The sequence below is a fragment of the Mastomys coucha genome, unplaced genomic scaffold (assembly GCF_008632895.1).
Source record: "Mastomys coucha isolate ucsf_1 unplaced genomic scaffold, UCSF_Mcou_1 pScaffold7, whole genome shotgun sequence".
Classification (NCBI taxonomy): Eukaryota; Metazoa; Chordata; class Mammalia; order Rodentia; family Muridae; genus Mastomys; species Mastomys coucha.
The window spans coordinates 11624487-11638367 of record NW_022196913.1 but is presented as its reverse complement, the minus strand read 5'-3'; the positions used below and the strand labels follow the sequence as shown (position 1 = coordinate 11638367).

The window sequence follows — 13881 nt, the reverse complement described above, 5'->3', positions numbered from 1 at the left end:
TTATTTTATGTCTATGAGTACACTGTAGTTCTCTTCAGACACACCAGAAGAGGGCATCAGATCCCATTACAGATGGTTATGAGCCACCATGGGGTTGCTGGAAATTGAGAGGAGTCAGTGCTCTTAACCACTGAGCCATCTCTTCAGCCCCCCAAAACATGGTTTTGATTCAGGATGTCCTTCTTACCTGTAAAGGCATTCATAAATGTGGACAGTGACCTGTTGAGCATTTTGAAGAAAGGATCTCTGCATGGGTACTTCTGAGAGCCACAGAGGACAGTATGCTCAAGAACATGGGGGACTCCAGTGCTATCCATTGGGGTTGTGCGGAACTGTACACTGAGGGACAGGAAAGATAAGGAACAGGTGACAAGGGGTTAGCCTAATATCGTGTAACATAATTCCTGAACCCGGGGCCACCCTGAATCATTAAAAACAATCATTCTCACATCACAATCTTTTGATAAAATGCATTCTGACTATCATGGATGAATCACCGAGTCACACTGTAAAATTTCAATGTATCTACATGAAAGAATCTTCAGATGAATCCATTTATCTTCCTCTTTGGGAAGAGAGGGAAAAGTGGAAATATTCTCACACTATAGCCTACTCTGGCCTGGAACTCACTATGTAGCCTAGCACCATCTGGAACTCGCAGCAATCCTCCTGCTCCTGCCTCCCAAGTAGTAGGTTTACTGGTGAGCTGCCATGCCTGCCTGGCAAGGCATATTTTTCCTCTCATTTTAGGATGCATGGTGGGTGTGTTAGATGGAGACATCAAAGAACATGCTCCTAAAAGGAGCACACACCTGAATAAGTTATTCTTGTCTTCCCTTGCCAGGTGCAGGTATCTGGCTCCTGTGTTGTCATGGCTGAGCTTCACTGCTGTCAGGAACAGCTCGGGAACAGGAGTGACCTGAGGAGGAGGAGACTGTGAGCAGACTTGTGCAGCATGGCTCATGCAACATACCAGGATCAGAGCATCAGCTTGGCTTGTGTGTGTGCACGTTCACTGCTCTGGAACTTGCCGAGTAAACTAGGCTGACTGCTTAGTGAGCATCGGGAATCCACCAATTCCTGTCTCTACCTCTTCTACTAGGGGATTTTAGGTATATCATACCATTCTTGTTTTTGTTTTTTTTTTTTTTTTAAATGGGAGGGGAGTTATTTTTTTCTTTGTTTTGTTTTATTCTAACATGGGTTCTGAGGATCCAACTTAGGTCCTCTTTCAAGTATTTCACCAACTAAGTTACTTTTTCTGGCACACATAAGAAGACCTAAGTTCAATCTCCAGGACCAACAGAAATCCAGACACAACTGGGTATGTCTCTAATCATAGCCCCAAGGAGGCAGGGACAGGAAGATTTGTGCAGTTCACTGGCCAGCAGTCAACCCAATGGAATCAGTAAACTCCAGGTTTAGTGAGAGATCCTATCTCAAGGCTGCAGATGCAACTCAGTTGCAGAGGGGTCTGTAGCACTTGAAGTCCTGAGTCCCAATGTCAGCATCATATGAAACAGGGCGTGGTGGCATATACATGTAATCCCAGGTCCTGGGAGATGGAGGTGGGAAGATAGGAGAAGTTGAAGGTTGTCCTTCAACTTGGTTAAAATGATCATTTGAGTTCACCCAGGACTACATGGAAACCTGCCTCAAAAAAAAAAAAAAAACAGTAGTGTGATTGAGGATGACACCCCTAAGGAAGACCTCTGGCACCTACAGGGATACACACACACACACACACACACACACACAATGTCCGGCCACACGTTCATGTCAGCTGGTCCTCTTTCCTTCAATCACAGACCATCTATAATATGATAACTATACCGTTATCATTCTCATTTCTTGGAGACCATGAATATAACTTGTCCACATCTCTATAAGAAGTTCTGGACAGAAGTCAAGTCTCCTGAGTCTTAGGGACCCTGACACACAAATGACGGAATAAAGGGGGCTGTTAACACTTGTGTAATTATAGTTGGTTTAATGTTTCTGGATTTACTTAGATAGATGATCAATGTCCTTAAAATCAGGAGATAATGTGACACCTCCCTAACAATGGCTTTCTGGGAAAACACAATTTACTATTTCTTTCAAGTTTCTCTTTAGTTGGAAACATCAGGAAAAGAGTGTACCATTCTGAACAAGATCTTCAATACCAGAGACTTATATTACAATCTTAAATTCCTCTCTATAGCCATTCAGAGAATGCATGACCCTCTCACCCATTTTCCTGACTCATCTCTCCGGAACTGATGCTCCCAGTCACTGACCTTGCTTATTGCTACAAGCTTATCTAATTCTGTCATCTGTTATAGCTGTACAAGGACTTCTAGTTTAAAGGCCCTGCCTTCTTGTATTTGTTAAAGCATCAAGCACAGTATAAAGCCTGTGACCAAAAATTCGAAGTGTTGATGTTCCTTCCTTCCTTCCTTCCTTCTTTCCTTCCTTCCTTCCTTCCCTCGTTCCTTCCTTCCTTCATGTGTGTGTGTGTGTGTGTGTGTGTGTGTGTGTGTATGTGTGTGTGTGTGTATGTGTCTGTGTCTGTGTCTATGTTGAAGACAGGGTATCTCAGGCTGGCCACGAACTTGCTAAAATATTTAAAAATAACCCTGAACTCACTGATATCTACCAGTTTTCAATAAATACACTAAATAAAAAGTAATGTAAATTTTAATCTAAAAGTAAAAAAACAAAGACGAGCAAAAGAGCTACCCCCCCCCCCCGTTTTTAATGTAAATCAAATAAATACTGGTCTACCGTCTCTTCTTTACAATTCCAAGATAAAATAGGTTAAAAAAATGTTCTATGTCCATCTACAGCAACTATACTTGATGACAGAATGCCAATGAGCAGACCTAGGGGACAGCAAATCGCATCTGTACTGATCACAATGAATGATCAGGTTCAGTTGCAGAAATGCCTGTGTATTCAACTACATAGAGGCCCTACTGGAGTGGGGGTGTCATTTTCTAATATCTGAAATCACTGAAGCTTTGAAGGGTACAATTAAGGCTTGGGTATCATTTCCTCGTAGGCTGTCTGGAGCTCCCACCATGTGTGAAGAGGCTTACCAGGTCCTGGGAATACAAGGAAAAAACTGCTGTCTCTAGTCTGAGGACCTCATCTGCCAGTAGAAACTAGATGTGTTCCCGATCTTGAACGTGGTGGGACAGATGGGTGCGTACCTGGTTTACGGTGAACCCGTGGATTTTCTCCCCCACTTTATATTGTAGAGCTCGTTCACAAGCTTGGTCACTCTTCTCCCTCCATACTCTGTGGCGTACTCTGCTGGGTTTAAAGAAAGGTCTCAAAGTTAGTGAGTCTCTTGGGAAGTTGTTTGGTCGAATTCCTTCGTGGTATGTGTAAATAACCCCCTAGGATAAAGACAACTGGGTTAAAGGAACTCTGTATCCTACATCTTCCAAAATCTTGGACATTTCAGAAGACTCGTTTCCAGTTAATCTTCAGCCTTCACCAGGGTATCAAGTCAGCAGGTAAACTTTCTGTAGGACTGTGCACAGATATTAAAAAGAAAAAAAAAACAAATAGATAATTTTACGTCTGGCGGAAATGACCACCCCAAACCGATAAAGAGTTACAATCTCGTCAGGGCAATGTGGCCTAGTACTAATGGACTCATTTAAAGTAATTATTTTCTCAAACGATATGGTGTATGGCATTTTCTATGTGAAGATCTCAGAAATATCCCTTTTAAAAGTTGTAAGGGCATAATGAAAAAAACCAAAACAAAACAACCCACCACTGGTAGCATCAAGGAGATATGCTAAAATCAACGGATTTTCCTCATGGACAGAAAATTCTAAATATAGATGTTCAATTGTTGATCACCGGGAGAGGATATGCGTGATAACACTGGAGGATGGTTCACTCAGTTTACATTCTGGTAGCTACATACATAAATAAAACTGCTGCTGTTAAGTTCAAATGCTTCCTAAACCCCACACTCTCACAGAAACCTCTACCCCATGGTTGCTCATCTAGACTGACAGGGGCTTGGCTACACTCTGAAATAAGGGTTTGGATTAGCATGAAAGCCAAACACCCTTTAAAAGCACCTTTGTTTTTTTCCATAAATCGAGTCCCCACACAATGTTCGACTCCAGGAGGCATAACTTTACAAAAACAGCAGCTTGTCATGGAACCCTAAAAGATGCCTTGTAACAAAAATGAGTCGGCGCAAATCTATTAATGAGCCATAAATTGCCTTTTATTACACAGTTAAGATCCGCATCAAAGCCTATCTTAACTTCAAACAGCCTTGGTAACCCACACTCAGGACTCAGGAAAACCAAAGGTCCCAGAAGGGAAAGTGGGTCAGGACAGGGCCCTGGACCTGGATCCTTTGCAGTAGCGGTGTCACCTCAACTCTGGTAGTTGGGACAGCAGCTTCTTGGGGAAAGTATGCTGTAGCATGCCACAGAGAGAAGGAACGGTTTACAGGCCCTGCAGGATTCTCTGATATAAGTGGGACATAGGAATACTTGGTTTGGGGAGCCCAGAAGAGGGTTTAGGGGTACTGGAGGCACTAGCAAGAAGTTTGGGGGTACAGGAGCCCCAGAGAGACTGTCACCCATGCCCAGATATGGCAGAGCCTCCGAACTCTCTCATACCGGCCCCGCCCCTGCCCGTTCGCTATGGCCACCAGGAGTGTCTCACCCGCAGCTCAGTCGCTGTACAGCGCACAGTCCACGCCGACCGCTGAAGCGCCACATGGCATGTGACCAGCGTGGGACTGGTGTGGGACTGCCTTTAACCTGACGCACGGCGCGGGGCGGGGAACGGTCTCGAGACTCTCATTGGACAGGTGGAATGGAAACGACGTCTCTAATAGGCTGGAGGGAGGGTTCTCAGCTGTGGGGAGGAGCGAGGTGCAAGGAGGGTGGTGGGCGGTCCGGGAGAACCGGCGGGAGAGAGCGAGTAGAAAGCCGGGTGTGGCACAACCGGGAGGGAGGGCGTGGGGTGGCAAGTGATGGGGGACTTTGCTCGAAGGGACCAGTCCCGAGCAATAAGAAACGGGACATTTGCTGATGAAGGACAATGAGGGTCAGGGTGAACACAACTTCAACAAATAAGGGGCGGAGCGTGTGCTGGGGATGGGTACTTGGACAGGTGAGGACTAGGCGAGAGGACGTATTGGGAGGCAGAGGATGGGTAGAGTTTTGCTGATTAGGGGCAGGTCCCAGGCGGGAAAGGAGCTGCTCACGCTCAGGTGAGTGATGGAATATCCATGAGTGAAGGACCTAGCTTTTGCAGGTTTTGGATCAGGTTGGTGCAGATATAGGATGGGGCTTTTGCTGGGGAGCATAGCAGATGTGGGGGCGGAGCATGGTGCAGGACTGTCTGGAGTGAAGTGGTGTGAACCCCGAATCTTGTTTGGCTAACTCAAATGAAACTGTGAACCTGCTTCGTCCATCTGTCGTACCAGAGTGATAGGTGGAAAGAGTTCAGCTGGTACACAGCCAGTGTCTCAGACTCTTGGGCTGGTGCTTCAGGGAAGCTACATCAGCTGGAACCCAAGCCCCCAACTCTAAGACTTCTCCATTAGCAATGCTCCCCTCACAGACATTCCCAAGCACACCCTGGATAGCTCAGAGCTCCAGCAAGAACTTGTAGTTCACTGCATGGGCTCTTCTTGTTCCTCTGCTCATTTCGAATTTAGAAAAAGACACGGGAGTGTCTTAGGGTGTTCAAAGTCCCAATAGGCTCTTCTCAGAAACCAGGAGACCCCAAGAGGTCAATGCCTGAGTGAAGCTAGGCCTACTCCTGTGAGTTGGAAAGGGCATTTGGGATTCACTACACTTAGGGAGTGTTTGGGTGGGACTAGGAAAATTTCAGGACACTTCAGACCTCAGTTTTGTCAAGCTTTGCTTTTGGCTTTCATTCCTCTTCTTGTCCCTTGTCCCATTCATGTAAGCAGACTTGCATCTCCCCTTTCCTTAATCTACATTTATAGAGACAAAATGCTAATGGACAGGTGGAATCTGCTTAAACATATAAAGGCTCCAGCTTAAACATGGAAGGTAATATACTGTGTTCAAAATCCATAGGACACCTACCCAAAACTCTGCAGTCCTGATTGCAGCTAAAGAACCTTCCTGTTGATGAACTCAAATGAACCTCAACTAAGGTAAGGATAGGAAGCTACAGGTGCCTACAAGCACACTGTATTCCTTTCTTCTACGGAGGACTGGAGTGATGCATCTTAATGAGGCTTCACATGGACTCTATGATCTTGAGGGAGACAGCTGGGTGTTATTAACCCTTGTTTTGAATGCTCAGGAATCAGAGGCTCTTGGTATTATAGTGTTTACCTCTCTCTCTAAGGAATAGATACTATATAAATCTAGTAATTACCAGTTACTAGTCTGTTCCCACAGGACACAACCTCACTGTGGATAACCTAGATACACACATGGTCAGAATTTATAAATATTTATTCCAAGTAGCATTTGACCTAATATTAAGACTTGTGTGTAAGCTAAACTGTCATTAATAACAACAGTTGCAATGTTGAAAATAATAGCAGGAGCTGCAATTTTCTGTACTACAAAAGGCAGGTTCTGTATCACAGTGAAAAGTCATTATTTTAGTAAGGCTAGCAAGTAAGTTATTTTTAGCATTATAAGTTGTAATCTCACAGGTAATCAAGCTCCCGAAGAAGGCATTAGAAGTAGGGTTTATTCCTTTATGATGTGTCTATGTCTCTCTCTCTCTCTTTCTCTCTCTCTGTCTGTCTCTCTCCTCTGTCTCTGTCTCTCTGTCTCTCTCCTCTGTATCTCTGTCTTTGTCGTCTCTCTCAGATTGCACAAAGGCAGACACACACACACACACACACACACACAATGTGAAGATAAGATAAAGACAACAATTAGAATAATGCTTCTATAAGCCAAAGAATGTTTAGAATTTTCAGTAAGCCACCAGAAGCTAGGACACAGGAAAATTCTGGCATAGCTTCAGCCTTATCCTTTGTAGGGCTTTTGGTGGTTAGAGGTCAGCATCTAAGGCATCCTTAGCCTCAGATGAAGGAACTATGGCTTGATGGAGATGTGGGACCACTGTACAGGATCTCATCACTCCATAGGTCTGGCCTGACCTTGGAGAGTAAATGCCAAAATACTGACAATCATTTTAGCCTCCTGCCCCATGGATTTGGCTTGTCAGCTTTTGTTGGTGCACACTCAGAAGTTTTTTCAGTTTTACAGAAGAACTAATGGAGCTTCGTTTAACTTTGGGGGGATAGCATTTAAGCAAAGTTTAAATAAAAGCCAATAGATTTTTAAATAAATCTTGATTTTTAGTAAGGTAAAATTTTTCAAATAGATAACATTTTAACAAACCTAGAACAAAATGTATATAATTATGATAAAACAAAACAAAACAAAAACCTAAAACCAGCCAGGCAGTGGTGACGCATGCCTTTAATCTCAGCACTTGGGTGGCAGAGGCAGGTGGATTTCTGAGTTCTAGGCCAGGATTTTGATCTTAGGAATTTTAACAATGTTTACTCATTATACAGGGGACATCTTTGAGTTTTATTTTTTACAAACCTTTTGTGACCTTTTATGATGTACTTAAGCTTCCTGCCTTTTCATTCCTCTTTTTTATTTTGAAAAAAAAAAAAAAAGAAATCAAGCTGTCTTAGTTAGGGTTTCATTGCTGGAAGTGACATCATGACCAAGGCAACTCTTTTTTTCTTTTTTTTTTTTTTTATTAGATATTTTCTTTATTTACATGTAAATTTCTCCTTTCCCAGTTTCCCCTCCAAAAACAAAGAAACAAACAAAAACAACAAAAACAAACCCCTGTTGCCTCCCCCTTCCCCATGCTGCCACCCCACCCTCTCCCACTTATTGGCCCTGGCATTCCCCTACACTGGAGCACAGAACCTTCACAGGGCCAAGGCAACTCTTAAAAGGGACAACATTTAATAGGGACTGGCTTACAGGTCCGAGTTTCAGTCCATTATCACCATGGCAAGCATGGAGGAACTGAGAGTTCTATATCTTGATCCAAAGGAAGGTAGGAGCAGGCTGTCCTCAGGCAGCTAGGAGCAAGTCCCAAAGCCACCTCCGCAGTGACACACTTTCTCCAAAAAGGCCGCACTTCCTAATAGTGCCACTCCCTGAGCCAAGCACATTCAAACCACCACACCAGCTATTTTTATCTCTGATCAAATCTCATTTTATTATGTAAAATTATTTCTAATCTGAAATACACTTTCTTTTCCTTTTTAAACATTCTTTACCAAAAATGTTCATGTGTTTTTGACACATACCTCCATGCCTACTAGTTTTCTTTTATTTTATAGCCTTATAAGACTGAATGACACAGGAAAGAAATTTGTTATATTGATTACAACACTGACTTCAGTTTTATTTTTGCCCATTGAATATTGTCCACAAAGAAATCTAAATTAGGAGCAGTCCAACATGGTGGCATAGACCTATTATCTTAGAACTTGAGAGGTGGAAGATGGAAGATCAGGATTTAAGGATAGCCTCAACTACATGGTAAGTTTGAGGCCACCCTGGGCTACATGAGACCCTGTTGCTGAACCTACGCCGAACTAAAATTAATTTGAACTTGGTCCAGTTGTGCGTATGCACCTTAGGTAAACCCAGCACTCAAGAGGCAGAATATTGTGAATTTGAAGTCATCTTGAGACACTTACTGAGACACTTTCTAAATAAAAGGAGGAAAATGTAGGTAAATTCAAAGTAGTTTGGTTGGTTAGATTTTCTTCCTGCTTCTACATATATTCTGTGATATCTACTTTTTATGTATAGTGTGTGTGTGTGTGTATGTGTGTGTGTGTGTCTGTGTGTCTGTGTGTCTGTGTGTCTGTGTGTTTTTGTGGAGGCTAGCGGTTGATCCTTCATGTCTTCCTCACCTTTTATCTACTTTGCTTTTGGAGACAGAGTCTCTCACTGAACCTCTAGCTCACTGATGTGGTAGACTAGATGGCCAGCAATCCCCAGGCATCCTCTTGGCTCTGCCTCCAGAGATTACTGTGACTTGTTCTAGTTAAGGTTCTCGGAATTTGGACATTGTGGTATTTACTACAGTGCTTCAAGGCTTATAAAATACCACAAGAACCTTTAAAAAAAGATTAGAATCTAGTCATGGTACAACATGCTTGTAATTCCCACTCTCAGGAGGTGGAAACTAGAGGTTTGTTAGTGTAGTGTAACAAAAGAATGTCTTGTTGATTTGTTGTTATTTAAAAATGAAATGGTCAGATGAATATTCCATGAAGGGTAGTCTTTGGGAGGCAGGTATATAACTCAGCTGAGTTTGATCCCCATAACATAAAAACCTCCATAAGATGCTGAGCATCTATAATCCTGGAACTCTTATGATGAGGTGGTACATAAAGACAAGAGAATATTCAGGAATCTGGTTAGCTATCTAGCCTGGAATATGAATCATGGCAGAGATGAGAGAGACCCTACCTCAACTAGATGAAAGGAGAAAACTCAGAAAAAGTTGCCCTGTGACCTCGTCTATCACATGGTGACACATACATGACTCCACCATCACACACACACACACACACACACACACACACACACACACACACAGATTTTTTTCTTTTAAAAAAGGTAGTCCTTTGTTACCAACTGACACATTTTTACAGGTTTCATATACAGTCTAAATGTGTAAGTTGTTGATATTTTCAGAAAAAAATTTTGGTTTTATTTGATGTATTAGATATGAAAAGAAAACTGAATGTGACAATTTAATTTTTAGACAGTAATTTTTGGAGCACTGGAACCCCAAACTTGTCTGTAATAAAAAAGGAAATCATGAATATATAAGAGGATAGAGGAAGGAAAGGATACCTCTGGTAGCATGTATGCGCCCATTTACACATTATTGTTTGTAAGGTGAGATAGATAGTAATTAGAGAAAAGTCTTTTTCTTTATGAGCAAGCCACAGGCAGTATTATCATTATAGAACATATAGCCCAATGAGAGAAAAACTGTTTTTGTTACTTCTCAGAAGAGTCTATTATTGATTCAGAAGACACATCATCAAAATAAAATCACCCTAAAACACGTACCAATACTGTTCTCATAAAAGTCATTCCTTTCTTGATAATATTGGAATGACCTGTGGAGGAAACAGTAACAATGTTTTGGGTTTGACTCCAGTAATTTTGTGCCAGATAACAATCCCAAGGACACAAATTTCTTACTCCTCTACATGTAGTCTGAAATAAGGTGGAGAATAATTCTATTTTAGTATCAAGGTCTTCAAAGGGAGGTGAGCATGGTGATATGGAAGTGAAATATAAAATCGAAGTCCTAAGAGGAGAGGAAACAAGACAACTTCCCATGAAAGTAGCTCCGGGTGACTTCCACACACCTCCTTTGTGTATTCTTTCGTCAGCTTCCTCCCTTCTATCCCCGGAACAAGCATGTGGTACCCAGGTAGAGGACTTGATTTTAAAAGATGCCTGCAGGTCAGGATGCTGTCACTCATAAACAGACAGACCTCTACATTTGTATCTTTTCAAATATATTTCTAGAGAAATGAAATGTTTATCCTTGTTCTGATGGGGTACTTACCTAAATTCTTAGCAAGTTGTAAGGACGTACACATAAGGCCAAGATTTAGAAGAAATAAATGTGTCATGAGTGAGTCTGGGTGTACTTTCTTGGTTATTATGGTAATTGGTTTGAATCAATTAATTGGTGATCTGATCAATTGCTTTATAAGAACAATGTTCTTTTAAGTTAATTCCAACAGAGTTCATTTACTGTATTGTAGATATTGAGCTGCTCAATAGGTATGCACTGGTTTATCTGTTTCAGAGATAAAAGTACTTCATTTAAACACTGGATTCAATTGCTGGTTCATGATCCATCACTATGTGAGATGAAACCAAATTTCAAAATTTTTGATCTCTCTTTTTTCAATAGACTTGGCCTAAAATGATGTGAAATATAAATGTGCAAACTTTGCAAATGGAACCCTCCAAACTATCCAGGAAGTCTCCTGAGGTTGTGATTGTACTTGTGTCATTGTGTAGAAATGGCCCATATCTGTGCTATGCAAGATTTACAATAAGGAAATCTGAAAAAGAAATTGGCATCATGAATCTAGGACATATGAACTGAGAAAATGAGTAAACTTGGTACAAAAGTGGGATTTGCATGATATAGAAACATCACATTTTAACACAACCACATTTTCTTTCCCCCTTGTTGCCTCCCCCACCCAGTTCAGCCTCCAGACTTTGGCGGTTTCCGCCCCTGAGGCGGTCACCTGGGAAATTAAGACAAAAGACCTTCTGCAGACCACCATCTTATCTCTGAAAGAAGCTGCCTGGGACACTGAGATACAACACCTGCTGCCTGAGGACTTCCGCAGACATCCAAGCTGATGGTGACCTTCGCCCCTGCCTCTCCACTGACTATTTCCTGACTCCTCCCACAATGTTTATGTTATGCAAATATCATTGTAACCTAGAGACCCAATTTCGGTTACCCGTGTACATATAAATGCTGAACCCCAAAAGTAAAGTACGAAGTCTTGATTGGGCTATTTCAACTTGACTTCGCATCCTTTTGTTCTCAAACTCTGTGTTTCAGGTCCTTTTCTCCCTTCGACTTAGAGAACCCAAAAGTTCGTGGAGCTGCAGGACAGCTCCACTCATCCCCTCTTTCTTTCTTTTTTGGTTTTATGTGTTTGGGTGTTATCTATCTGCACATGCATGTGTACTATGTGCATGCAGTGTCAACAGATGCCAGTATATGGTATCATATCCCCTGGAGCTGGAGTTACAATGAAGGTGAGCTGCCTTATAGTTGCTGGGAACAAAACCTGAGTCCTTTGCAAGAACAGCAAATGATCTCAACCACTAAACCATCTCTCCAGGTCCTATTATTTTCTTTAAATCTGAGACAAAATGTAAAGGTCTTTATACTTGAAATTACTTTATTTCCTTTATTTTTATAAACTTGAATTTATTTTCTTTGTCTATATTGTGAGCACTTAGGGTGGCCAGCCTATGGTTTCAGCTGGTGGATGCCCCCAGCAATTATGACAGAAGACAAGGAGTCAGACGTGGTGCTAAAAGAGCTTTTATGTATTATATCAGGCTGTATCACACAAATTACACACCAAAATAACATAGCAATCACTAGTATCACTAGCAGAACAATTTCAAACATCCTAACATTCTAACATCATAAGCTAAGGGATTCTAACATCATAAGCTAAGGGATATAAGACCTGTCTCCCGCTTCGCAGGCTCAGGCTCCGACTTCTCTGGTGTCACTTCCTGTTTACTTGTGGGTTGGTGGCTCCTCTGATGGTTCAGGCAGAGGTCACTGCTAGTCAGGCTCGGACTTCGGGTCCCCGCAGCGTCAGGCTCAGGGAGCAGCGGGTCAGCGAGTCAGCATTCAGGTGCTGGGGTGCTCATCTCGCCTTGTGGGGAATCGAGAGTCGGGGCCTGGGCAGCGTGGATTCGCTTAGCAAGCCATCCTGTCTCTGACTTGGTCGTTTCTGGCCACAGCTTTTAAACTCTTACTTATCTCTATCTATGTCTGCACGTTGGGCTTCATGTATCTTTATCTAAGGTTCCATTCTGGGTTACCGCCTTGCGGTGCTTATCCATTTCACACATTTACTTTCATTTCATTCACTTGTCACTTAATATTTCATTTTAGCCTTCCTGGCCTAAAGGCCTTACATGTTCCTTACAGTCTAGTAGTTACTACATTTAAAAAAAAAAAAAAAAAAAAAAAAACAATCCACTAGGCTTAGAAATTAAAGCAAGCAAAGGACAAAGTTACTTTGGTATATTTGTTGAGCAACTCTCTGTCCAATCCCCAAAGAAAGCATGTAGTACTCTGAAAGAGGACTAAATTTCAATACCCAACTCAGATGCCAGAGTTCCAGGCATTTTGAATCATAAGCTATAAGTGTGTCTTTCTGAATGTATTTCTAAAGAAATGAAGTACTTATCCTGGTTTGGGGGAGGTATTTTACGTAGCTGAGTCATTAGAAATGGTCCTGTTTATAAATAGACTTTCTTTGCAATGAGAGACACTTCTTCAAGTGGGCTCTTGGTGATCTGATAGGACTCTCACCCAGCAAGTTCTTTTGGTTCCTCTGAAAGACAACAACTACACATTTCTTCCACACAGTGTGACTGAGAGGTGCAACAGGAATAAAAAAAGAGATCCGAGGAGGTGCAGGAACTGAGTCTTAGACTAGGTGGCAGTTTGAGCTTAACAAAACAAAACTCAGCAAACATACGGAAATAGGATGATTGTGTATGAATATAAAGCTGCTAAATGTTTGGTGTTTGGCTCTGGGGGTTGAGGAATGGGAAGCCCTGAAATGCAGCATGTACAGTTTGATGTAAGAGGTCCCACTATGAATGACTTCCATGACCAACATGAAGTTACAGAAGGCAGTTATCAACAGGTGCTTTCAAGCCAGAAATAGTACAAACCCAGTAATCATGCTACACATACATACACACACACACACACACATACACATACCACACATGCATGCACACACACATGCACATTTGTGGCAGCTTCAGACAAGGAAACTAATACAACATGGTATTGGTTTCCATACAGATTCACACAGTGCATAGAAAAGGATTTATAAGAAACTTTATAGGTAGGTAGTAAAATCTACTCTTAGCTTTTCCCCAAAGGATGCTGAAATGTCCACCAGTTCCTCAATGATATAAACTGAAAGTTAATTCCAGAAATGTACCTGGAATGCTTTTACCACATGCAAAATCAAGTCATTTAAATAACAACCATAGGAAGAGAGAGAGAGAGAGAGAGACAGAGAGAGAGAGAGAGAGAGAGAGA

At 42.0% G+C, this 13881-nt stretch overlaps 1 protein-coding gene and 1 long non-coding RNA gene across 3 annotated transcripts in view; one reads left to right on the top strand and one right to left on the bottom strand.

Annotated features, from left to right (window-relative positions):
* Positions 1-4810, bottom strand: part of Pitrm1 (pitrilysin metallopeptidase 1) — a 32462-nt gene extending 27652 nt beyond the window's left edge. Inside the window, exons 1-4 of one of the 2 annotated variants that reach the window (XM_031359648.1) lie at positions 4687-4810; positions 3195-3294; positions 813-919; positions 188-339 (exon numbers count right to left, since the gene is read on the bottom strand). In XM_031359648.1, the coding sequence (XP_031215508.1) occupies positions 188-339; positions 813-919; positions 3195-3294; positions 4687-4742 (415 nt within the window). In that variant the 5' untranslated portion in view covers positions 4743-4810. Of the gene's footprint in view, positions 1-187; positions 340-812; positions 920-3194; positions 3298-4686 lie in introns of both variants that reach the window. The other variant, XM_031359647.1, reaches the window with a different exon arrangement.
* Positions 4811-4874: 64 nt separating this feature from the next.
* LOC116082744 lies at positions 4875-11614 on the top strand. The gene is made up of 3 exons (XR_004115407.1): positions 4875-5239; positions 6078-6157; positions 11262-11614. It is a non-coding gene; the product is annotated as an uncharacterized LOC116082744 (long non-coding RNA).
* Positions 11615-13881: the final 2267 nt, after the last annotated feature.